Consider the following 26,649-nt stretch of genomic DNA (forward strand, 5'->3'; position numbering starts at 1 on the left):
AGCTACGTTTAGCAGTTTCAAGTGTTAAGATTTTAGTAACTTAAAGTTTGTAGTATACTGCATACCAAATTTCATGTAGTTCTGAACATAGATCGATAGACATTCTTGATTATGTATTTCTATGTAGAAAATACCAATGTTAAAACAGAAATTGTATCAGAGAGGATGAGTTTCTGATACAAATATCTAAATATCCAGTTAGTTGAAGCTTAACTTAAGAACACTAACTTAACCAAAATGTTCATTAAGAATCCACTTACCCATTCCTACTGAGTTTCCAGAACATGTCACTAGAAGAAAAATATGCAAATATAAGTATTTAAGAGAGCAAAACTTATCAAAAAGGTTACATTGGCTTATTAAAAAAAAAAAAAAAGCTTAAAATTGCTGGATGAGTTTTATACAATGAAATCAATGTGTAACTTTATAAACTTGTAAATACATTCATATTTGAAACTAATCTAGGATAAAGCTGGGTAAGAGTTTAGTGGTTAAGATAGCAGCAGCCTAGAAAACAGGAGATAGTCCCGCCTTAGTCTCAAAGCCAGTTGGATGATGTTGGGCCAGTCACACCAACTTCCCCAGGAAGCAAGCAAACCTCATCGGAAAAACTTTGGCAAGAAAATTGTCCAGGCAGTCATCGGGAATTGATACTGACTTAAAATGTACATACATGCACTCAGAAACACTAGTAAATTTGAATCTTAGTTGAATAGAACATTAATTCTAAAATGCTAGTAGTTTTTCCAAAATTCTCATCAACAGTGTCACAAGCTTTCATGGACTAGATTAATGAGAAGCAAGTCTCTAGAATGAAAATGATGTGTTACAAAATAATTGCTTCTACACCATGTAGAGAGTTCTCATGCTGTTAGCAGGCATCACAAAGATGGGCTGACAATCTGGCAATGATAATAGTGTACATGCCAGTCATTGTGTAAATCGGGTGTCCAACCTTGGCAACTTTTTTAAGACTTGTGGACTTCAACTGCCAGAATGCCCCAGCCAGACATCATCTTAAACCAGATTAATAATTTCTATGTACCGTATTTTTCAGAGTATAAGACGCACTGGACTATAAGACGCACCTACCTTTTTTGGTGAGGAAAACAAGAAAAAGAAATCTGCCTCTGCCTCCCAGCAATTTTGCTTCGTTGCAGCAAACAGCCTGGTTTACTTTCATTTTTGTTTTCAGCATAGCTTGATTAGCAGGAGAAAAAAAAATCTGCTCCCAGCAATTTACCTCCTTGCAGCAAGCAGCAGAGGCCTCTGCAAAACAGCTGAGAGTCAGGAGGCTGATCCAGTCAATTTGTGCTAATTAGGCTGTGCTGAAGCTGAAATGAGCTGTTTCTTGCTGCTTATTGCAAGGAGGTAAATTGCTGTGAGGCAGAGGTCAAAGGGTGGGGACCAGTGGGTGGCCGGAGCTACATTCGGTGTATAAGATGCACCTAAATTTTCACCCCCTTTTAGGGGGGGGGGAAAGGTGTGTCCTATACTCCGAAAAATACAGTATTTTTATTTCTCTGCATATGCGGTCCCACCAAATTTTTTTACTATTGCAATCCCTTTTAGGGTTTTTACCTGAATACATTTTCTTAGGACAAAATGCAAGCTTTGCTCTATTATGATCAATTAGCGGTGACACTGCCACCATATAGACGTCCCCACAGGGTATCTCGGTGATGTCACAGTATGTCAGGGCTCCAGTGGATATACAGGTGAAATTTCTTTTTGAGCCATATAGATTTGTGCTGTAATTTATTGACTCTTTTGAACTGCGCCAATATACTCTTATGCTATTGTTGCCCAGTCTGTATAATTTAACCCCAGATGGACAGCAAGCACCTAAGAGAAAATAAAATAAATTGCAGCTTTAGTGACTTAAAGGCACTGTTGAATACCTACATTTCTTACCACTTATTGGCATTTAAAAGCATTCTATACAGATATCAGTGAAAACTTAAATGGTGTTCTGATACTGTTCTCGTTTCAGCAAAAGGAAGGAGGTAGGATTTTCATAATCTATATAATGTGTGTGTTTGGTTTTACAACTTTAGTATTTGTTTTGTGAACCCTGTTAGTTACCTATTGGTTCTTCAGTCAAGCAGGTCACTTTCAACCTCAGAAGGCTGGATTATACAGTATGTTGGAATTGATTAGTTTTATGACCATTAAATCATCATAAATAAATGTTATAAGTGTTAGCAACATGCAGCTAGTATAAAGTTTACACATGCCTTATTTGCAAGCCATAGAGGGGATGAGCTAACATTTTCAAAGGAGTTTAAAAGACTATTTTCCCCATTAATCCTGCCTGTCTCCCAAAATCCTAAAACTAAAGAAACAAGCCTGAAACCATTTCCTCCACCACAGCAGTAACACCCTCTTTGATCAAACTTTTTGCAGCCTCCAGAAAGCCAGTTTGGGGTAGCGGTTAAGGCACCAGGCTAGAAATTCTAGTCTCACTCTAGGTACAAATCCAGCTGAGTGACGTTGGGCTAATTATTCTCTCACAAATTACAAAGAAGGCAATGGTGAATCACTATCTTGCCAAGAAAAGTGCAGGGACCAGTCCAGGCAAGCACTAGGCTTACTTGACACATACACGAAGCCAGGACAGCAAACTGAAAAAGATTTCTTATTCCGCATAATCAGGCATCACATAGGCTGCAGATATAAAAATTGGATTAGTTACGTATGACATGCACCTATTTATTATGAGGGGACATAACAAGTAGAGTGTCATAACGAAAGAAAACTCATGAAGGCTTTCTTACTCTTATAGATACTCCTCTAACTTCAACCACTAACTCAGTGACCAAATTTATGATGGTACTTGCAACAAATCCTCAAAGTTGCAACCGTCACAGCATCCCCATGGTCACATGATCATGTTTCAGGCACTGGCTCCCAATTACAATAGCTGCAGCATCCTGCTGTCACGTGATCACCATTTGTAACTTTCCCTTCCAAGCAAAGTCGATGGAGAAACTGGCAAGGAAGGTCGTAAACTACTCTCATCATATTTTACTCCAAGGAGCCCCACTAGAAGATCTCAGGGATCTCATACTCCATAGCATCCCCATGGACACTCAAGTTCTGTAGCATGCCTGCCCTTAGAGCTCTTCCATCTGCACTCTGTAGTACCCACCTGCAGCCTCCACCTGCCAGCCTATCCTCCCTAATGCCCCCTCCACAGCCTTATCATCCCACTGATGGCCCCCCACTATCAGACCTGTGTTCTCTAGTGCTCATCCAGCATCTTACCTGTGGCTCTCATCGGCCCCCAGCACTCCCTACCACCCATCTGAGGCCCTCATCAGTTCAACTGTACTTCCAAGCATCTGCCATAGAATCTGCAGACCACCCTATGGCACTCATGCGCACACACAGCCATACTCCACAACATCTGTCCATGGCACTTTTGTACCCCCACATGGGGGTGCTTGGGACTCTTGCCTCTTCCAATTTAATGGCCCACCCAGTCCTGGGGTTACAATGGCAAGCAGAACTGCCAGGATTAGTGTCATGAAGTAATGTGATCATGTAACACTGCACATCATTAATATTGGAAATTCTGGTCCCAATTGCTGTTGTTACACGGAGATTATCTGCATTCTTGGATTTCCGTAAAAGTTACCAAAGACTTTGAATGGGACATAAGGGATTACATCGTGAGGGAATCTATGATGCTCCTATTCAGTTTGAACAATCCTCTCTATAACCACTTACACACGAAGTAGGACTGGCCTTGATGACAGCCTGGCTAGACACTGAAGATCATTCTCTTCTGAAGTATCAATGATTCTCTAGAACAGGGGTCTACAACCTTAAACACTCAAAAAGCCATTTGGATCCGTTTCCCACAGAAAAGAAAACACCGGGAGCCACAAAAGCCTTCCCGTGCCTGACTATTTCTTGAGCGGCCACAATACTAACATATGTAAACATTTTCTTTTGAAACTTTTCTTTCCTTGGATTTATCCATGGTTGGCCTACTGGGGGTTGAAAAGCTCAATAAATCGCGTGCCGGCGGGTGTCACACATTGGCGGTTGTGATGCATATTTTGAGTGACAGGGAGCCGCAGCAGAGGGGTGAAAGAGCCACATGGGGCTTCAGAGCCGCAGGTTGCTGACCCCTGCTCTAGAAAAACAGGAGCTGAGAGGAGAGGATCCAGAAAGGCCCTTTCTGTAAGTTCTTTTTCACTAACCGTTTTCAGATTTCAAGCCCATGAACATAAATTACTAATTGCATGCAAACATTCTTTTATATTCTCGTATTTCAACAACAGTTTTAATCAGCAATTTCACATACTTACTAGAAGAAAATCCGTTGTATATGCAATCAGAGATCAAACCCGTTTCACTAACTGCTTTGACAGTTACAGTGTAGTTAGTTCCACAAATAATGCACCCCAGGAGACAAGAGGTTTGGAGAGTATGACACCGGGCTTGTCTTTGGTCTGATTCCAAAATGGTTATGTATGTCTTTGCACCAGTCCCAGGAGACCAGCTGATATTGGTTACGGATTGTGTCACTTGAGTTACTAAAAGATCAGCTGGGCAGCAAGGATCTTGAAAAAAAAGAAGAAAATGTTTAGCATTTGATACTAGCCTTCTTTTAAATACTGTACAGACAGCCATGTTCTTAAGGGGTGACTAAAGTATTTTAGCAACTTTGGCAATAGATGCTATTTATGCTGATAAAATGTCAGTAACATGGATAACAGATCTATCACGTCTTGTGTAACATACATCTTCCTATAAATATTTCAATACTACTTGAGAAAAAAATGGCACTGGTAATCCTTGATTTACCACAGTTCATTTAGTGACCGTTCAATGTTACAACGGCCCTGAAAAAAGTGTCTTAGGACCATTTTTTACGCTTATGACTGTTGTAGCATCTCCAAAGTCATGTGATCAAAATTCAGATGCTTTGCAACTGACTCATAGTTATGACAGTTGTAGGGATCATCTTTTGTGACCATCTGACAAGCAAAATCAATGGGGAAGCCAGATTCACTTAACAATTGTGGCAAGAAAAGTTGCAAAATAGGGCAAAATTCCTTTAATGTCTCACTTAGCAACAGAAATTTTGGGCTAAATTGTGGTCATAAATTGAGGATTACTGTATTGTTGCTGGCGGCTTTATTTCAGAATTATACATCTACAGTATGTCAGGTGGATCTACATTCTCTGTTTAAGAACAAGTTTGTGTTCTTATAGTCCTTCTACAACCAGTTTGGTGCTGGACAACCACATTATATCTATGGTATGGGGGCCCTTTATAATTTTGGCCTACAAACCAGTTGTGGTGCTGTTTAAAGCAAGGGGGGGATGATGTTTGTAATAAGTGCATACTGCACACTGGTGACTTCAGTTGTATTATTGCAATACTTTCCTTCGTATAGTCAAGGCTATAGTTTTCCCAGTTGCAATGTATGGTTGTGAAAGTTGGACCATAAGAAAGGCTGAGCATCAAAGAATTGAGGCCTTTGAAATATGGTGCTGGAGAAGACTCCTGTGAGTCCCTTGGACTGCAAGGCAATCAAACCGGTCAGTCCTAGGGGAGATCAACCCTGACTGCTCTTTAGAAGACCAGATCCTGAAGATGAAACTCAAATACTTTGGCCACCTAATGAGAAGGAAGGACTCACTGGAGAAGAGCCTAATGCTGGGAAAGATTGAGGGCAAAGGAAGAATGGGACAACAGAGAACAAGGTGGCTGGATGGAGTCACTGAAGCAATAGGCTTGAGCTTAAATGGACTCCAGAGGATGGTAGAGGACAGGAAGGCCTGGAGAAACATTGTCCATGGGGTCGCGATGGGTCGGACACAAGTTCACAACTAATAACAACAAAAATACTTTCCTTACCTGTCTCTAATGGGACACTGTAACTAGGTAAACTGTATCCTGCTTCTGTACTTGCTACAGCATTGATAAAAAACAGGGACCCACACGGAAGGTTATGGATAGAGCATGAATTTCCAGAACTTGTGCAATACCACTTTCCTGCTTCTCCTTTTACTGTGACAGTATACATTGCTCCATCACTACGGGCATGCCAATACACACTAATTATAGAAAGAGTGTCCTTTGAGATGTTTAATATTTCTGGGCTACACGGAGCTGAAAGGTTATAGAAAGAGCAGAGAAAACACCACATTCTTATTTGTGACATATACTGTATTAAAAGAGCATTATAACATCAGCAATTTTACTGAAAGTCCAATAATACAACAGTGGAAACACACATACTGCAAAATGTCCTCTCTCTGCAACCATGTTCTTTCAAATTTTTATTTGAAATTTCAAAATAATAATTTTCAATATTTTCTTAAGAGATTGTATGGCATAAACTTCTCTAATATTTATTTATTGTATTTTATTAGATTCAACAAAAATAATTGTCAGTAGTTTACAACAAATCCCAAATGATCATTGGTGTCATGAACTGTGTATTATCAAAAGCTAAGCAGAATTTGGTCAAACTTGTGAAGGAGATCAAGGCTGTAGGCTAGACTGGCATGTTTTTAAAAAAAGACCAATGGCCAAATTCACTTCTATAGTGTCACCAAGAATATTATGTAGACATATCTATGGAGATTTTAAGAATCCAGCCTGACCTGAAGAATACTTTACTTAATGAAAATAATGTAATCAAGTGCTTAACTATATTGATACTATATTATTAGAGCCAAAATAAAACAAAGAAAAATTAGCCAACATTCCTTTGCTGTAATTGTGCTTAACAGACAATAATAAACAGTTACTATAGGGAAAAACAATACCCAAATTTTCAAAAGAAATGCAAAGCAGTTTTATTTTAGTTGTTCTCTTGGATATTCCCCCCTCTCAAAAGTACTTTGAAGTGTGATAAATGTACGTATAGTCATTTTCTTCTGCCACTTTCAACATGGACATCATAAGATAGCAAATATTAGTTTATTTTCAAGTCTCATTTCCTCTTATTATAATTGATGTCTTGCTCCAAAATAAAGGCTAGAGTCATACCTGTTGTCACTTGTTTAGGTTCACATGACATATTGCTGCCTCTGATTTCACTGAATGAATAAACTGTGATATTGTACTGAGTGTTGCATTCAAGGGCAGAGAAGGTACACGTTGTGGCAGTATCATGGCATAGTAACTCACTGGTCAGGGCAACAGCTTTGGTTTCATACATTTCAGCACCACGGACAGGAGACCAGATAATCTGAACTGTGTCACTAGACACAAAGACTGGGCTAAAATTACTAGGACAGCAAGGTGCTAAAAGGAAGAAAAAAAAAAGAAGGCAGGGTTGGGATTAAGACAATACTAAAAAATAATAAAGCAAATTATTGCAATGCAAACATCCCAAATAAGGATTTAGTCATGGGTTCTTATGTTGTAATATTATGATAGAAGAAATAATTGCTGAACAACTCTTGGGTACTTCAGCACCACTATTCCAAGTGGCAATGGTCCTACTGTTGGGTCATCAAGGATCTTCTAATATAAAAAGCCATCCAAACATAACCATAAGTAGGCATTTCAGTAGTCTGATTTCCTGAAGACATTTCAGGACCAGTCTACTTCTTGCTTTTAACCCAGGCCATATGATCAGTACTGTAATCAAGAGATTATTCCTCCAGAACTAAAAACCTCAACAAGAGGGAAAGAATAATTGCTCATCCTTGAATTAAAACCAGGTTGACACCAGCCTGTTTTTTTTTTTTAATTTGATTTATATGCCGCCCTTCTCCGAAGACTCAGGGCGGCTTACAATGTGCTCAGCACATTTCTTTCTCAGTTCTTTCATCTAAACAATTCATTCCTCAGGCAGAGATGGAATTGTTTCTGTACTGCTTAACACCATTACAGATGAAAACTTGTCACTGGCCATGACAGTCATGTAATTATTGCCCTTATCATTTATTAAAGCAATTGCTAACTTTGTGCAAATATACAGAAATAAACTGACCCTTACCTGTAGTATAGTTAAATATGTCACCTAAAGGGCTCTGACCGGCCTTGTTATAGGCAAAGACACTAATGAAATAGGTGAAGCCACAATCTGATTGGAAAAGGCATCGGGTACATGATGTGTTGCAGTGCACCTCCAAGCCATCATCACTTTTCACAAAAGCCACATAATAATCACCAAGCTCAACATCTGACCATGACACGGCCAAACTGCCTGGTTCTTTCTCCTCAATGGTTATACATTCCGGAGCACAAGGGACTGTAAAGATTTTAACAAAACTCTCTTTAACTTTTCTCATACGAAACAAAACTCAGGACAATAACAACTGCAGCAATTTTTACAATTACCAACAATGTGATGTTTGAAAAATGTTCATCTGTTGCATGTGATATGATGTAATTTTGTAGAACATCTGCTTTTATCGGTCCACCTGTACTAAAGATGCCAATCACTGTTGTAGCTCAGTCTAAAGCCAAAGAATATGACAAAAAAAATCAGTCCATGTTGCATAACTTACACAGCAAATATCAGAAATGGTCTTTAATCAATCAGAATAGAGCTGGAAGGGACCTTGGAGCAGGGGTGTTATTCAGCAGGTTGTGACAGGTTCTGGAGAACCGGTAGCAGAAATTTTGAGTAGTTCGGAGAATCTGCAAATACCACCTCTGGCTGGCCCCAGAGTGAGGTGGGAGTGGAGATTTTGCAATATCCTTCCCCCAGGAGTGGGGAGGGAATGGGGATTTTGCAGTATGCTTCCCCTGGAGTGGGTTGGGAATGGAGATTTTGCAGTATCCGTCCCCTGCCATGCCCACCAAGCCACACCACATCCACCAAGCCACACCACGCCCACCGAGCCACACCCACAGAACCAGTAGTAAAAAAATTTGAATTCCACCACTGCCTTGGAGGTCTTCTCTAAACTAACCCCATGTTCAAGCAGGGAACCCTATACAATTTGAGACAAGTGGCTGTCCAGTCTCTTCTTAAAAACCTCCAGTGGTGAAGCATGCACAATTTCTGAAGGCAAGCTGTTCCACTGGTTACTTGTTCTCATTGTTAGGAAGTTTCTCTTTAATTCTAGGTTGCTTCTCTCCTTTACGGAGCATAGTGCCTGCTATATCTAGCAGCAGTAACACCTCCACTCACAAGCACATGGACAAATACTAATCAGATCTATAAGTACATGTTATCAATATGTTTTTATACTATCAAGTAATTTTTGTTTTAAAATAATTTTATTAAGCAGATGTCAGTATTGCACTCTTGTAGATTTTGGAGGAAATTATTCTTGCATATGATCTAAAATGGAGATCTCCAACTTTGGCAACTTTAAAATTTGTGGACTTCAACTCCCAGAATTCCTCAGCCAGCCATGCTGACTGAGAAATTCTGGGAGTTGAAATAAAATCTTAAAAGTAGCCTAAGTTGGAGACCCCGGATCTAAAAGACTGTTTGTTGACATTAACATTACTAAACAAGAAACCGAGAGACTATGAATTCTTGTCCTGTTTTAGGCAGGAAGTCAGTTGGGTAACTATGTACCAGTTACATTCTCTAGTGTCTAAGAAGAAGGAGATGGCAAACTATTTCTGAAAATGCTACCAAGATTTGTCCAGGCAATTGCCAGTACTCAAGATTGATATACACACACACAAACACAAAATATCTAAAGAACTAGCTGAACTAAAAGGAGTGGAGGCAGCTCATAAAACAAGCCTTGCAATCTTATAAGAAAGACAGTTCAATATTTTGGATATTTTATTTCCATAAAAATAGTCCATGTGTCTTTCGGTTTTATATTCCTCTGTGTGCTATAATTTTTGGATTGTGCATGTTCACCTACCAGTTTTGAAAATCACAGCCTCTGAGGGGTTGCTAGAACCAGCTTCATTGCTTGCTACAACCACCAGGGAATACTCAGCCCCACACTCCAATGATGAGATAGTGCAGGAAATGGAAATAGAACTACAGTTTCGTTTGGAACTGTTGCTATAGGCTGCAATGCTGTAACTGGAAGCTCCTTCTGTCGGCATATAAGAAATCATTGCTCCCAAAGACTCACTGTCAAAGACCACTTGAACGTCTCCTGGTGCATGAGGCCCTGGAATACAGTTTTAACAACATCCCACTGTCATTTGAATGGAAACAAAACCAAAAAGAGCTTTTAATCAAAACTGTATGATCAAAACTGTATAATCTGCTTCAACCATCACACTAAAGTTATGGTACAGTATGTTCCCTTCTGGTTTAGTTTATAACGATTGTCAAATCTTGGTTTACGGTTTGGCTTACTGTGGGAAGCTTATTTAACTTAACATTGTTAAGCAAATTCTCACTCTATGTGAGGTATAAATCTATATGAATGCTTACCTTTGCTATATGAATAGCAAAGGTGTTTGCAATGAAGAAACCAAGGTAGCCAAAATGGCAACATCAGCTCCCTGATGTTTGGTGATAATTTTGCTTAAATTGCCCAATTTGAAGATCAGTTGTAAAAACTGTTTATATTTTCACTCTTTATCATCTACAACAGTCCATGGTATTAACACTTCAAAGAAAGCAGTAACATTGAAAATGCAATGGTTATTCAAGTATTGTTGCTACTAAATCCATGGGCAATAAACAAAAATCTTTTTCTTTAATCATTATGATATTTATTGAAATTCAATTGTTCCTTGCAAAAACATGCTGGCTTCTTACTTGTTCTTTGATTGTAGGTAAAATCATCTCCAGGTATCCCATTAATATCCCATGCATATACCTTGATGGTATAGAGAGTTCCTGGATCTAAACTGAAAAATGTCAAGGAGTTGTTGGTGGTATTTTCTTTTAACATGTTACCCAAACCATCTGATCTTATGATAGACACAGAGAATCCAACAGCCATATGTACAGCATTCCAGCTAACCACAATGTTGCTACAACTCGGAGAATTTGCTATCAGCATAGGGGCAGCGAGCACTGTAAATGTGAAAATACAGATTAGATTTAGTGAGTTCTGGTACATGGGTAAATGGAGGTGAAATCAGGCAACATATCAGTCTAAGTCAATAATGGTAGTGATGTTTCTTAGATAATGTTTGTATACTATTGGCATACATATCCTAACACAGCAATATGCAGTTGTCTACCGTAAAAATACATCTGTTATAAATATCTATAAAACTCATATTTCCTCCTACAATTCATGGACACAAGGGTTCAATATTTTTATGGATCCTAATTCTTTAGTAGACAATAATAGATGATGGGAAAGTGTCAAATTGGAAAACATTCTGTAAAGTGCTTAAGTCAACACTAAGTACAAATAAACTGGCAGCTAATACACCTGGCCCAAGCTAGTCTATAGTATTGTTTAACAGTACAATTTGCACCAAATGAAATTTCTAAATCTTTTCAAGAGAAGTCCTAGATGGTGTGCATTACTATATTCCATTACTGAAGGTCAGAACATTATGTAGTATAAATTTTCCAGTGTGAAATGAACACATCAGATAGTAAATATCCCTAGCCAGTTGATAGGTTACTTGTAGTAGATTTCTTAAATTAACCCCTTAATCGGAAAACTGCATTGATATTTTTATTGGCTATGCAGCACTTTGGATTCAAGACAAAAAGTACATATGCTACCTGACTGCAACTCTTTAAAGCAACTGTATCATTTCCTTTTACATGCCCACCCTCTGAAGTTATAGCACCAGTCCAGGAAACAATATATTTGTTCTGATGACTAGCATTAGAGAAACATTCCCATGCATTATGTAGAATTTACTGTGTCTGCCTCCATATCCAAACCTTTGCACAGTCCTACTTTTGGTTGCAGAAATCACTTTAATATTTAATAACTTGCATAGTGTCTGAATAAAATCAAAAAGTACCTGTCTTTGCTTTCTTCGAAGGAGAAGGCTGACTTCTTCCTCCTGTGTTTATAGATCGAATTGTGATTTTATATAGCGTAGCGGCCTTCAATCCTGTCACAGTCCCTGGTGAATTTGTGACTATTGTTTCAATGAACATCTCTCCGTCCTGTGCTGTCAGAAGATAATTGGATGCCCCAGTGACAGCTGCCCATTCCACTGTGATACTGGTACTCAACTTTGAATAGGCTTGGTCAATTATGGGAATCTCAGGAGCTTCAACAAAGGGAGGAGAACCTCAATCATTTCAAAATCAAGACACGTCATACTGAAAGTTGCTGAATGTGAATGTTTCTTTCAAAGATAGGAACTCTGAAAGCTTGGATGCCTTTACTCTGTTTATAATATGTGTTTTCTTATCAGTATCTGATTCCAGAAACATAATAGAAGACCACACTGGGGACAATACAGATAGTCCTCGACTTATGATCACAATTGAAACCAGAATTTCCATTGCTAAGCAAGGTGGTTGTTAAATGAATTGTGCCAGGTTTTACAGCCTTTTCTGTCATGGTTAAGCAAATCATGCCATTGTTACATCAACAGCATGGTCATTAAGTGAATCCAGCTTCCCCCATTGACTTTGCTTGTCAGAAGCAAACTGGGAAGTCACAATTGGTTATCACATGATCCTGGGACACTCCAACTTGCCTCCAGAAGTTGTAAGTGCTCCAACACTGGAAGTTTTTAAGAAGAGATTGGATAACCACTTGTCTGAAATGGTATAGGCCGTTACCTGCCTAAGCAGGGGGTTGGACTAGAAGACCTTCAAGGACCCTTCCAACTCTGTTATTCTATTCTATTCAACCATCCAAGCACCTAAATTTTGATCCTGTAACCATAGGGATGCTGTGAAGGTTGTAAGAGTGAGTATTGGTTGTAAGCTACTTTTTTCAGTGCCACTATAACCAGTTGCTAAATGGGGATTACCTGTATACAGTTGTAAGTCGAGGACTACCTGTACATGAAAACTTTTTCTGAATAGAGAAAAAATTATAGGCAGGGAAGAGAGAATTTAGGAAGGAAATGACAGGAAAAAAGAAAAAGAAACTGCATTCTCAGTCAGCAATTTCACAATAAATGGGGTTTCAGAAACCTTGGCAATTTTCCTGGAGCTGTTCTAATGCAAGAAAGGTGAATTCTTTTTGAACAATATTTCCCTTGTACTTCCCCTAAGCCAGTACATTCTTTCATTCAGTGCTTACTAACTAGCTACTCAGATACACACACACACAAATTTTTTTGCAAGGATGCTTATTTAACAAAAGTTTGCGCTAGTAAGAAATTATTCAGAAAAAAAGAAGTATAGTAGCGGAAATAGCATGTCTTTACTTTCTACTTCACTGCAAGTATTTTTCTTCAAAACCACATTTAAATTTTCTGTTCACAAAATAAAGACCTGTGGGAAAGTACAACTCAGAACACAGTGTTTCATTTTATTTCATTACAGAAATCCTCTATGGATTTAACTGTTTTATTGTACACTTCTCTAATTAAACACAGAGATGAATATATCTCAAAGAATACAGTGGATGCTTTGTCATCGGGATTCCAAATTGAAGCAGCTAATTGCTTGATGAATTGTAAGAAGTCCAGGAGAAAGGATTGGAAAGGATGAATCAAATACACTCCAATGACACACTTAACCCAAGGTTAACTAAACACAACTTTTACAGTTTATAGTAAATTGTAAGCTAACCACTCAGACCCTAATTGGCTAATTTTTCATTGGCCTAGTTTGTGATTCAGAATAAGAAAAACCTAGTTTGTGAAATGCAGTTGATAGGATTAGCTGATACAATTTTTCATTACCCCCCATTATAATGGAATGTGTGTATGACCTTGAAGGACGAAGGGAAGAAATGCTGCCTAGGAAACAATCAGACAAAAAAGACAGGGGCCTCATGAAGTACTGAAGCAGTTAGAGAAAGAAATTTAGGAAGGACCCAGCCTAATTGTTCAGATAGTGAGAAGTTTGTACCTTCAGACTTAAAAGATTCTGTTAATGTAGCCTTACAATAAAATAGTATTAGTTATCTAGTAATGTTTCCTGTGTGGTTTACCCAGAAAGGCTGACACCCATTAGCATTAAGAAGATAGATCTAAAAGGAAAATTTGTGGGAGGAATAGAAGTGTACAATTTGTGTACAATTTATACAATGAAGTTGTCCAGTTTATTTCCATTTGTTCATAGTGAAAGGAAGATGAATTCATAGTAGCACAGTAGAGCCCAATTCTTGGACCTCTGAAGGGAGGGCTAAGTCAAGATCAAAGAGAGTCCTTTAACTAGTTAAGACTGCTGATCCGTGCATATCACGATTGATCGCACAAACCTTTTTCAATGTGGCACTCTGCAGATATCCTGGGAAATAGGAATATAATTCCCACAATTCCCAGTCACCCAATTCTCATTTTTCAAACTATCTGGTACTAACCTGTTAACTGCTTTATGAGTGATTCAGCTAGTATAACCCCATTTTTATCAACGGCATCCACCATTACAGTGTAAACTATGTTGGGGGCCAGTGATGACAAAGTACCTACAAGTGTAACATCACTGAAATGGCCCATCAGAGTATGACCCAAAGTGTTGACAGGGGTTGCTGTGACTCTGTACAAAGAGGCACCTGGAAATTTAGGCCAACGAAGAGAAACAGTTCTTGATGTCACATCATAAACAGATACTGTGAAACCTGCAAAACAAATACAAAAGTCATGTTCAGTTTTCCCCACTTTCCTGGTTACAATTTAGAAAATATCCAAATGCAATGCAAGTCCTTCAATTATTAAGTTCTAAAAGCATTTGCAAAAATGTACATTTTTAATATCTTTTTTTTAATGGCATTTTTTTTTTTAAAAAAATTTTTTTACCTGTGCCAGCAGAAATAATCTGTAAAGAAAGATTTGGAAAATTAGTAACAGAAACAAGCACTGAGATATTTACCTTAAAAATAAAATATAATGGCAGAATAACTAGGAATTTTCACTGAAGTACTGGACATCTGAATGTTTTCAATAGGAGTTACTCCCTACTTATGAATTTTAAGTTTTCAATATTATGCACATAAGAGTCTATTAAAAGAGCCTTCATGTCTACGTATAAATCTCTATTTAAAATCTCTTTACATCTAAATAATAATAATAATAATAATAATAATAATAATAATAATACTGTTGACTAATTAAATAATATGATAATCACAAAGCTATGAAAGAAATGGGCTAGTATTCAAAAGTTCATATTACTAATGAATCTTCCCTTTCAAAATCTGTCTGTTATTCTAGAAGGGAAAGTTTCCAGTTGCTGACACACAGATATGTGAAACCCAAATACAATCCTACCATTTTTCGTAGAAGATCTGAATGCAAACCCCCAAATCTAGTAAGAGAATTCCAAATATTCATTCTATCCCATGTTCCTGTTATGGCCACAATTGTCATATGCATTATGGTGCTTTAAGGGATATAATTTGTTTTGTATGACTTGTTGTTGTCCACCAGCCATAACTGGATCCAAGCCAAAATGTTTATCTTGTTAAGATCTCTAGGCCACTCCGTTGATAAGTTAAACTTGCTCTTTAGACCAATTGACACTTGCAAACACAAAAATATATTACACAGTTGAGGCAGCCAGGCTTAATTCACGAAACCTCATTGCTAAATAGTTATGCATTGGATTGAATTGCTGATTTATTTCTGAATAGCTGTGTCAATAGATCACACCAAAATAATATACTAGGGAATAAATTGAACTGAGCTCAAGCTTTTAAATAAGCACAGAATACAGGAATCATAAAACTCATTTTTTACGAGCTCAAGCTTTTAAATAAGCACGGAATACAGGAATCATAAAACTCATTTTTGGGCTAACAACTATATTACAGCTCTAAAGAAATAATAAGATTAAAGTGAGTTTTTCATTTTTTAAAAAAAGGATGTCTTTTAAATTATAAATTGAGTTTAAAAAATTATAACAAAGGTACATTTTCATCCTGCACTCATAAAAATGAAACACCCAATGCTGCTACACAAATAAATAATTGAGCAATAAGATGAAAAAGTTAATGTATTGTAAAACATTTCTGCATTTGAGGTTGCATATAGTCTAAAGTCTAAATCAATTAAGACTAACTATTGATCTTAACTAAAATAGTTTTTAAAAACCAGCATCATTTCAGAATTTTAAAAGTTTCATAAATGAAAAGAAGATGTAGAAAATATTAAGACTGAAAGTGTTTTTTAAAAAACAGCAAGTAATTCCTGGAAGAGCTTAAGAAATAAACAAGACAAACTCACCATTTTAAAACTTATCAGAAACAATCCAGAAGAAAGGAACAGTTTACAGCCTCCACACATCGTACCTACTTTTCTCACCAACAGAATGAAATTACCACTTAGAAAAGAATTCACCTTCTAAGAAAGTTATCAGTTGGCTTCAGCATCCAGGTTTGTAGCTCCTCCTCCAGTTACAAGTAGCTTGTAAAAATTGTACAGAATAAATCTACATCTATTCAGGTAAAGATATTTCTTTTCTTTTTTCAACATTATGGGATGCATACATAATATCTAACATCTTACATAGTAACATATTGCTTTCTCAAAAGTTAGTTCTGACAATATATTGAAGACCAACATGAATAAAACAGATCTGTTCACAAGTTATTCTACTCATGTGAAATATACAATAGGGAACTATATACCTATTAAAGACGAATGCAAGATGTATTCCCCAAAAGAATTAAGCAAAAGAAGTGTGTGTGTGTGTGTGTGTGTGTGTGAATACATAAATAGTACTGTAGATACAAATGGTCCTTGAATTATGACCGTTTGTTCAGTGGATGTTTACGGTGGTGCTGAACCAGTGGTGGGTTGCTCCCGGTTCGGACTGGTTTGCAAGAACCAGTAGTAAAACCGGCAGGAGGCTCCACCCACTGACCTGGACATCATCATAGATGATCTACACATGCGCAGAAGAGCACACGCATGCGCAGAACAGCATGCGCAAAGCAAGTGTGTGCACGGGCGCGATGCAAACCAGTAGTAAAGGTAAGTAGAACCCACCCCTGTGCTGAACAAATGGGTAGCTACATCCAGTCCCTGATGTTATGGCCATTGCAGCATCTCGGAGGTCAAAATTTGAGTGTGTGGCACCTTTCCTGCACTTATGACTGCCTCAGAAGCCTTCCAAAACTTCATATGAAGGTCTCACGTGACTTGAACAAGAACACATAATTTGAACAAGGAGGTGGTGTGGCTTCAACAAGGAAGCCTGGTGTAACCATCAGCTGCCCCATAAAAGGCCAGATAGGAAGAAAACTGTGAAGGCAGCGGATAATTGGGGGGGGGGTAGTGGAGTGCAAGGCAGCTAAAAGGGAAAACGTGGAAGGGAGTTGGTGGGTATAGGGGCTGAAGAGGAGGAGGCAGCCTCTTACTAAAGTTTGGGGCTGGGAGGGATGAAACTGGGAATGTTTTGGTTTGGGTTTAGACTGGTGGGATTCAATTAATGATAGTAAGGGGACTGCCAGGATTGCTGTCGCTGAGCAATGCAATCAGATGGCATTGCCCTTTATGATCGCATTGCTTAGCAATGGAAATTTGAGTCTCAGTTGTTGTGGTAACTTGAGGACTGCTTCAGGGGTGGGTTCTACCTACCTTTACTACCGGTTTGCAACGGGGCCGCACGCGCGCATGCGCAGAAGCATTTTGATGACGTCAGGGTCAGTGGGTGAAGCCTCCCGCCGATTTCACTACTGGTTCTATAGAACCAGTGTGAACTGGGGGCAACCCATCACTGGACTGCTTGTAGTAACACTTGAGCATGGTCATTTAACTTTATAGTAAATTCCTAATCGTTCTCAGATGCAGCACACAAACTTCTGTCAAGAATCCCGGGTTTGGACACAATTTCTAGATTTCCAAAAAGAATACAGATTTCTACTATTTCTACTGGGGAAGAAGAGAGCTTTTTCCACTGTTTTGACACTAAAATTACATCTAGAACAGGGGTGGCATTCACTTACCTTTGCTACCAGTTCGCAAATGTGAGCGCATGTATGCACAGAGATTCAGAAAAGGGATGTGATGATGTCCGGGTGGGTGGGCAGAGCTTCCTGCAGCGTCCGCTACTGGCTCACCCAAACCGGATAGAACCGTCTGAATACCACCACTGATCTAGAAAGTAATGAGGAATTTTGTACTGGACTTTTCCTGCTTGTTCACCCTTTTTCCTTTTCCTTTTAGCCATAAAGTAAAAGGAGATGGTTCCCCAGCTCCTAAGGGTGTCAAACTCAATTTCATTGAGGGTCGCATCAGGGTTGTGTTTGACCTTGGGGGGCCAGGATAGGCATGGCTGGGGTGGACATGGCCAGCTCAATGTCACTGGTGTCGGGGGCACCTGTGGTGGCCAAGTGCAAAGGCAGGACTTCCCTCAGACCCTTCCTCCCTCTCATTATAATCTCCTTCCTTCCTTCCTTCCTTCCTTCCTTCCTTCCTTCCTTCCTTCCTTCTCTTCTTTTTCCTTCTGTCTTCCTTCTCCCTTTTTCTTCCTTCCCCTCTTTCCTTATTTTTCCTTCCTTGCTCTCTTCCCATTTTTCTTCTTCTTCTTTTTCTTTTTCTTTGTCTTTCCCTTTCTCCTTTCCTGTCCCTTTTTGGATGCTCAAATGCAAAAGGGGAAACATTTCTCCTTTTGTTTTGTTTTTAGTTTGTGTTGCTAGCCCTCTGCCAGCAAAGACGGAACCGGGGGAGAATGTGCAGCCCCCCCAGGCCCCATTTTCAGCCACGATAGTCTCCTACAGCCCTCTGCAAGCGATAACGGATCTCGGGAGGGCTGCATGTGGTGTCCCTGAGCCCTATTTTCAACCGTGATGGCCTCCTGCAGCCCTCTGTCAGCAAAAACAAAGCTGGGGGGGGGCAGCCCTCATGAGCTCTGTTTTCGCTGGCAGAGGCATTATGGGCCGGTCCTTTGCTGTTTCCAGGGTGGCCCCGCAGGCCAGGTCTAACCCCCCTGCAGGCTAGATTGGGCCTGCAGGCCTTGAGTTTGACACCCCTGCCCTAGACAATGTTATTTGAGCAGCTCTATAGAAACTACCTACCATAATCGTAAATATGGCAAGATTCATTTTCCTGCCCTCTGGGCTACTTCTGCTCTCAAGTCGTCCTTTACTGTTTTGGGGGTGGTGGTGTTTTGTTTGTCACATTACAGTAGAACCTTATTTTAACTCACTAATTGGAAGAAGGGGGCCCTATTATTAACTGGTATCATAGTTTATTTATATTTATTGAAACATTTCATAGAAATATGTAAGTGACTTTCGACCTTTTCAACAGAAAACTACAATCTTATTGTCTCTCCCACTTGAATATTTTGCAGATCCCTCAGTTGCCATTTTAGCCAGCACCTTTCTTAATCTTCAAATCCATAAATCATCCAGCTTTTTTTTTCTTTCAGCAAAAAGTCCATATAAGATTTCCAGTCATTTGAAAAAAGATGTTCTCTGACAAAACCAGGTCAGTTTTTGCTATTTCTACTAATTCTGATATTTTCACAATACATTCCTCCACTGTGGGAATATTATTCTTCCATTGTTGTGCATCAAATAAGCTTGCTGCAATTAGCATCTAACTAACATATCAAGCTACTATGAGTCTTTTTTAATCCACTGTCCATAAATCCCAATAAAAAGAATTCTGTTTTTAGCAATATTAATCTTTAAGACCCTTTGCACCATTCTATGCATTTGTAACCAAAAATTTTTTGGTTAACAAATATCTCTTCAGATGGAAAATTCTCAGTGTCGCATTGTTTCCATAATGACTTCATTATAAAACAAAATTAATTGGTGCAGAAAATCAGATCTGGTAATTTAAGGGTGCATTGTATTTTGCAAAGGGGTGGGTAGGCTGAGACAAATCAGCCTGAAGAAGACAGGCAGTACTGACAAAAAAAATTCCACCCATTCTGAAGCAGTGATATAACTGATGGATGATTTCCCAGGGAAGGCTGTAAAGCAATAAGGGAAATATCCCCTCGCCTCTAGAAAACGGTACATTCACAATTCACTATTTGGCTCAGAACAAAGACAGGATCATTATTGACAAGGGGACAATTATTGTTACTCTGGCCTTGTGGATAAAAAGCATTTTAATGAGGTCAGGAACGTCATATATGTAAATGCCATAATGAACCATAATGGTAGAATCAAGAATTCTTAATGCAAAAATTTAAATGGAATCCTCTCCTGGGCTATGCCCTTTAAGAAATCTTCAAGAGACCTGGGTATCCTCACATCAGAATTCTTCCCAATCCATGAGAAAATCTAGCATTGGGGAAGTAACAGGCTATATTACTAGGTGCCAAGATCTGCATGGAAAGTTGGGATAAGCCCAGTGGTGGGATTCAGCCGGTTTGGACCAGCTTGGGCAAACCAGTAGTTAAATTGCTGGGTGGCCCTGCCCCTCCTCTTCCAGGAGTCCCCATGTGCCCCATTTTGGCTCCCAGGTAAGTGCAGGGAGGCCTCCTAGGCCCAAAATGGGGCACAGGAGGAGCGGCGTGTCCCCACGTGGTCCGTTTTGCTCCCAGGAGGCTTCAGGGAGGCCTCCTAGCCCCAAAATGGGGTGCAGGGCTGAGGCGCACCCCCCCACGGCCCGTTTTCACTCCCAGGAGGCTACAAAAAGGCTTACTAGGCCCAAAACGGGGCACAGGGGGCAGCGCATCCCCTCTGACCCAGTTTTGCTCCCAGGGGAGTGCAGGAGGCTGAGTGCTGCTTGTCACACCCCCTGGCCACACCCACCATGGCCACACCCACCCAGCCAATTATTAGGGCAGAGAAACGGTTGTTAAATTATTTGAATCCCACCACCAGATAAGCCTAATCCTGGGCCACAAAGAAAGGAAAAATCGATCAATACTGCACATGCAGAAATTCACTTAGTTCTTAATACCGTATTTTCCGGTGTATAAGACGACTGGGCGTATAAGATGACCCCCAACTTTTCCTGTTAAAATATAGGGTTTGGGCTATACTCGCCATATAAGACTGCCCCTCTTCCAATGCACACCAAATAAAAATTAAAAAACATCAACTGGCTCACCTACAATGTAAAAGCAGCTGTGCTAGACCCAGAATGGCCCCTGTAACAAGCAGGAACCTCACACAGCCACAAAAAGCCCCCCCAAAAAACTTTCACACTCTAAACACACACAACACAACTCAACTGGCTCACCCACAATGTAAAAGCAGCTGTGCTAGACCCAAAATGGCCCCTGCAACAAGCAGGAACCTCACACAGCCACAAAAAGTCCAAAAAACCAACTTTCACACTTTACACACACAAAATTCCACATACAGCTTTGTGAGATTTTGTGTGTTTGTGTAGTTGGAGTGAAACACTACAGAAACACACTAAATCTCAGAAAGCTGCACAAATATTGTTTTATTTTATTTTATTTTTATTTTTATATGAAAGCTAAATTTAAAACTTCCTAAACTTTAAATGGCTAGGTCTAAAAAAGAACAACTAAAAAACCCCCAATTGACTATTTTTTTTAAAGCTCCCAAAGGGGAAAAAAACTTACCCAATAGAACAGGGGTCTCCAACCTTGGCAACTTTAAGACTTGTAGACTTCAACTCCCAGAATTCCTCAGCCAGCTTTGCTTTGATGGCTGAGGAATTCTGGGAGTTGAAGTCCACAACTAACTCCTTGCTTGATTGCAGGCAGGGAGTTGCTTGCAGGCAAGCAAAGCAAGGCAAGCGTTGGGACTAGCAGCTGAGGTAAGCAAGCTGGAGGGGGAAAACTTGTTCCCTTTTACATGGCTCTGGCCATCCCAGCTGAGTTGCAGGGAACTCAGCTGGGATGGGATCGACCATCAGAACTGGGACCGTCAGAGCCATGGTTCTGGCGATCCCAGCTGAGTTGCAGGGAACTCATCTGGGATCGTCAGAGCTGAGAACCTCAGAGTAAAAGGTAAAAAACTTTTTTCCTTTTACGTGGTTTCTGGCGATCCCAGCTGAGTTGCAGGGAACTCAGCTGGGATCGCCAGAGCTGGGATCACCAGAGCCATTTAAGGCTCGTCAGAGCCTTTCGGGCTGGTCTGCCTGGTTACAGGAGAACTACACCCGGCGTATAAGACGACCCCCGACTTTTGAGAAGATTTTCATGTGTTAAAAAGTCGTCTTATACGCCGGAAAATACGGTATATTACAATTGCTATTACAATAGGTTTCATCACACCCACAAGATACTTCATGTAAAAATCCAATGCAGCAGGAGACTTGGTAATAATGGTCTACTCAGTTGACTATACAATTTCTTTCTAATGTTTAAATGGCACTAGACAACCCATGTCCTCTTGGTCATTGTTTCAGAGATATTTCCTTACCTAAATAGAAAAACAGAATGACTACAGGTAGGCAAAAAAGCAGTCAGAATGGAAATGACTTCTGACTTCCTGTCAGCTTCCCCATTGAGTGTCCTTGTGGGAAGCTTCCAGGGAATATCAGAAGCCTCCCTTCCTTCCCAGCAGGCAGGTAAATGGCTGATGCAGAGTGGGGGAGGGAGCAAGTGTTTGCTAAACTGGCTGGGAAGCTGTCACAGAATATTGAAAATGAAGATCATGTTCTGAAGCAGTAGCAGCAGTTCAGTCATGCAAAGGCAACCACAACTTTTTCAAATTTCATTCCATTGGCATTTTGGACACATTCTGTAAGTTATCCCATTTGAGGTACCTAGGTTCAAAAATTGTTGCCCTATGCTGCATTGTTTCATCCAGTTAAAGACCACAACTCTTAAGTTTTAGTAGTATTTAAGATAGTAATAACATGTGGCATCAATCAATTTTTCGGCTGTGTTGTTTTTTTCCCTGCAACACATACATAGCAATGCTGAAATTTAGCCACATGTAATTGGCAAGATAACTCTTTAAAACTGTTTAAAATTTAGAAAGATCATTTTTTAAAAAATAAGATTATTACCTCCTTTAGCTTTTTTCATGGGAGGAAGCTGATTTAACACTCCTTAATAATAGTTATAGCAAATTCTTACAAGGTCTTGTCCCAATGGAAGCTAGTAGAGAAACAAGGCCCAATCAGGGAAAGCTTCTGAATTGCTTGATATTATTATGGAAAGGTTTTAATGATAGTCCTTGACTTACAACAATTAATGTAGTAACCATTCGAAGATACAATAGCACTGTAAAAAGTGACTTACGACCGTTTTTCACATTTACTATTGCAGCATCCCCATGGTCACCTGATCAAAATTCAGACACTTGGCAACTGACTCATAGTTATGACCGTTGTAGTGTTCCTGGATCATGTGGTCACCTTTTGTGACCATCTGCAAGCAAAGTCAATGGCTAAGCCAGGTGTTATTGCAGTGATTCACTTAACAAATGTGGCAAGAAAGGTCACAAAATGGAGCAAAACTCCCTTAAATGTCTTGCTTAGCAACAAAAACTTTGGGCTCAATTGTGCATGTAAGTTAAGGACTACCCGTACTGGAATCCTCATGAGCCAATGGTTTGCATTTCTAATGTTTGAAAAGAGCTGGTGATCTTGTATCAGTTCTTGACATTTCAGGAAAAAACTATCAAGTTTATCTATGTGTATACTTCATTTTAACACCCCCACTTTGGGGAGAAGTTATAATCATGTGATGAGGCCAACCTGATTAGTTAAACCCAGGGAAGGACTAAATCTTAGAAATATTGTACTGGGAAGGAGAAACATGTCATTGGCTATTCATCAGCCAATGAGTATACTCAGAATTCTGCATTTTCAGTGCCCTCATTATAACAATGCACTTCCTTAGCTATTCAGGTCAGCCGTCATTTCACTACATAATAATTACAAGGTACACCAAAGAGCTTAGGCGAGGAAAGGCTCTAGTGGAGCTGTATTCCTTACGCTTCTTCCACATCCCAGCAACAACAAAAGAATCCTGAAGCTTAAAATACACTGCTCAAAAAAATAAAGGGAACACAAGCATAAGACATCCGAGATCTGACTTTATTTATTTATTTTATTTATTTCCAAAAATTTATATGCCGCCCTTCTCCCTAAGAACTCAGGGCGGCAAACACAGGTTAAAACATACAATAATAAAAGGTAACGTAATTAAAACCCAGTTAAAACCGTGGTAGTACAGTTGTCTAAAGCACCCTATTATTAACACAGCTGCCTGCAATTACTGCAGGTTCGAATCTTACCAGGCTCAAGGTTGACTCAGCCTTCCATCCTTTCTAAGGTAGGTAAATTGAGGACCCAGTTTGTGGGGGCAATAAGCTGACTTTGTATAAAATATACAAAAGGATGAAGGCTATTGCTTAACGCATTGTAAGCCGCCCTGAGTCTCCGGAGAAGGGCGGCATATAAATCAAATTAAAAAACAAACAAACAAAAAAAAAACAACGACAATAAAATAATAAAACCCAAGGATCAGGGTCAACCCATTTGTTGAAACAGCCAAGTCTTTAAGTCCGGAAGGAGCGGAGATCAGGCGCCGTCCAAAGCTCGGTGGGTAACTCATTCCAGAGGACAGGAGCGCCTACAGAGAACGCTCTACCCCTGGACGTTGCCAGCCATCATTGTCTGGCCGACGGTACCGAGGAGGGCAGCCCTGTGTGAGCGGACAGGACGGTGGGAGGCAGGTAGGAGATGGTCCTGCAAATACCCTGGACCTAAGCCATGTAGGGCTTTAAAGGTAAGTACTAGCACCTTGAAGCGGATCCGGAGGACCACTGGTAGCCAGTGCAGCTCACGTAGGAGAGGTGTTACACGGGAGTAACGGGGAGCTCCCGTAACCACCCGCACGGCTGCATTCTGGACCAGCTGGAGCCTCCGTGTGCACCTCAAGGGCAGCCCCATGTAGAGGGAGTTGCAGTAATCCAAGCGAGAAGTAACCAGGGCATGAGTGACTGTGCGAAGGGCATCTTAGTCTAGGAAAGGGCGCAACTGGCGCACCAGGCGAATCTGGACGAAAGCCCCCCGAATGAATTAGCCTTATTAAATACTTTGTTCGTTACATACAGTAGTTTTGTGTTCCCTTTAGTTGTTTGAGCAGTGTATAAACTACTGTATGTAAAGAACAAAGTATTTAATAAGGCTATTTCATTCATTCAGATCTCGGATGTCTTCTGCTTGTGTTCCGTTTATTTTTTTGAGCAGTATATATTAGTGGGTAAAAGTCAGATCTATGCAAATCCCCAAGAACTGTAATGATTTTTAAAAATATGGCTTCCATTTAATATTATCAAACTGCACATCACAACCAACAATAAAATCATACAGATATGCAGTGTTTGTACTACCACTTTTATTATATTTTGTTTATATTTCATATTTCTAAACCCCGATCTTCCTCCAGGATCCTATTTCTCTATTAAAGAAGCAGATCACATCAGTCTGCAAAGAACTGAACCTAGACCACTAATGGAAGAAAAATCTAGTCCAGTTCCAAGCTGGGAGAAAGATGCTTAAAATAAAATGGCGGCAGGCTGCATGAAAAGGAGGTCTCTGTTTATTTGGTTTTCCAGCAGCATGTTTCTGGTGTGGCTGACCAATTGGTTGGGTGAGTGGGTAGATTTTTATAAGGTTCTGGGTTTCAGATGCTCCAGGGAGTTGTGCAACTTTGTGAGCCTTGTGTCTTTTGCTATTCTAATGGTGGTCAGTAAATACTATTATGTCCTAAAGGTCCTGTCTTGTCCTTAGAATGGGGTGGGGGAATGTAGATTTTTAGGAGTCTTTATTTTTCTACTTTTTAAGATCTCATCAGCTCCAGCCTTCTGTGAGAGGTTGTGGCTGAAGGTGTTTAATTTTGAATAGAATGGCCCAGTCTTTCTGAATGGATACAAAATATCCATTCCAAAAAACCAGTCTCTTCTGCTTGAGGCTGTTTTCCTAAGACAGGAAGACTGGAGCTGCTTTCTGCCTTTAAGAACATGTTTCTCCATTTCTCGTTTGGGGAAATATAATATTCTGCCTCTTTTAATATTCCCCAAAATATTTCATTCTCTAGGATGACACCACCACACCACCATAAATCTGATATTTTTAGAATCAAAATGTGACTGTGAATCACCAGTCTTCACATTTAGATATCAATAGCTCTGAATGTAAAATCGCCATCCGAACACGTCCATCTGCACAGAATGAGCCATAAAGGTCACACCTTGCAGAATTTGTAGCCATTTAATTGCAAAGTTAGCAAGGCAGAACCTTAAGAAGCAAAAGAAGAATCCTGAGATGGAGTAAAAAAAAAAAAAAATCCCTTCAATTATACTGGATTCGCACATCACGTTTAGCTAAGGTGCGGCTGGATTCTGTGAAGGGTTCCGTGGATTGTGAGAACCCAAACGTTGCGGGCGGTTCACGGTTGAGCATATTGTGGCCAGCCAGATCACCAGGGTTTATTCGGCAAACCATGGCTCAGGTTTAGTCGACATTTCATATGGTTATAGACCGATTAGCCAAAATTTCCTATGGGCACAGAGACAGACCAGCGAGCAAAACCACCACCCGCTCAAGCTGCCGGCTTCCGCCCATCTGAATCCCCAGGGCTTGGGCGGGGGATTCCTGCTTCTTCTTGCGGCACCTACGTCACCAGTAAATTCGGCAGGAAAGGCGGCCGCAAATCTGCAAGGCCGGAGGCGGGGCTGGCTGAACCGAGGGGCGGGGCTTGCGCGCCGGGGCTTGAATGGCCCCCTTGTCCGGGAGTGCGGAATTTTTTCTCTCTCTTTTTTTTTTTCCGTCACAGCCCTGGG

At 40.0% G+C, this 26,649-nt stretch overlaps 1 protein-coding gene across 1 annotated transcript in view; it reads right to left on the reverse strand.

The window, feature by feature from the left end:
* The window catches only part of FNDC7 (fibronectin type III domain containing 7), a 20,874-nt gene extending 4,603 nt beyond the window's left edge, over window positions 1-16,271 (reverse strand). The window contains exons 1-12 of the mRNA XM_034437394.2: window positions 16,187-16,271; window positions 14,762-14,780; window positions 14,326-14,583; window positions 11,852-12,106; window positions 10,674-10,934; window positions 9,817-10,074; window positions 7,977-8,231; window positions 7,019-7,276; window positions 5,879-6,133; window positions 4,320-4,574; window positions 1,582-1,845; window positions 261-290 (exon numbers count right to left, since the gene is read on the reverse strand). Of these exons, the coding sequence (XP_034293285.1) occupies window positions 261-290; window positions 1,582-1,845; window positions 4,320-4,574; window positions 5,879-6,133; window positions 7,019-7,276; window positions 7,977-8,231; window positions 9,817-10,074; window positions 10,674-10,934; window positions 11,852-12,106; window positions 14,326-14,583; window positions 14,762-14,780; window positions 16,187-16,246 (2,428 nt within the window). The 5' untranslated portion in view covers window positions 16,247-16,271. The remainder of the gene's footprint in view (window positions 1-260; window positions 291-1,581; window positions 1,846-4,319; window positions 4,575-5,878; window positions 6,134-7,018; window positions 7,277-7,976; window positions 8,232-9,816; window positions 10,075-10,673; window positions 10,935-11,851; window positions 12,107-14,325; window positions 14,584-14,761; window positions 14,781-16,186) is intronic.
* Between the last annotated feature and the right edge of the window lie 10,378 nt (window positions 16,272-26,649).

The sequence above is a fragment of the Pantherophis guttatus genome, chromosome 3 (genome assembly GCF_059756535.1).
Source record: "Pantherophis guttatus breed Tessera chromosome 3, ASM5975653v1, whole genome shotgun sequence".
Taxonomy (NCBI): Eukaryota; Metazoa; Chordata; class Lepidosauria; order Squamata; family Colubridae; genus Pantherophis; species Pantherophis guttatus.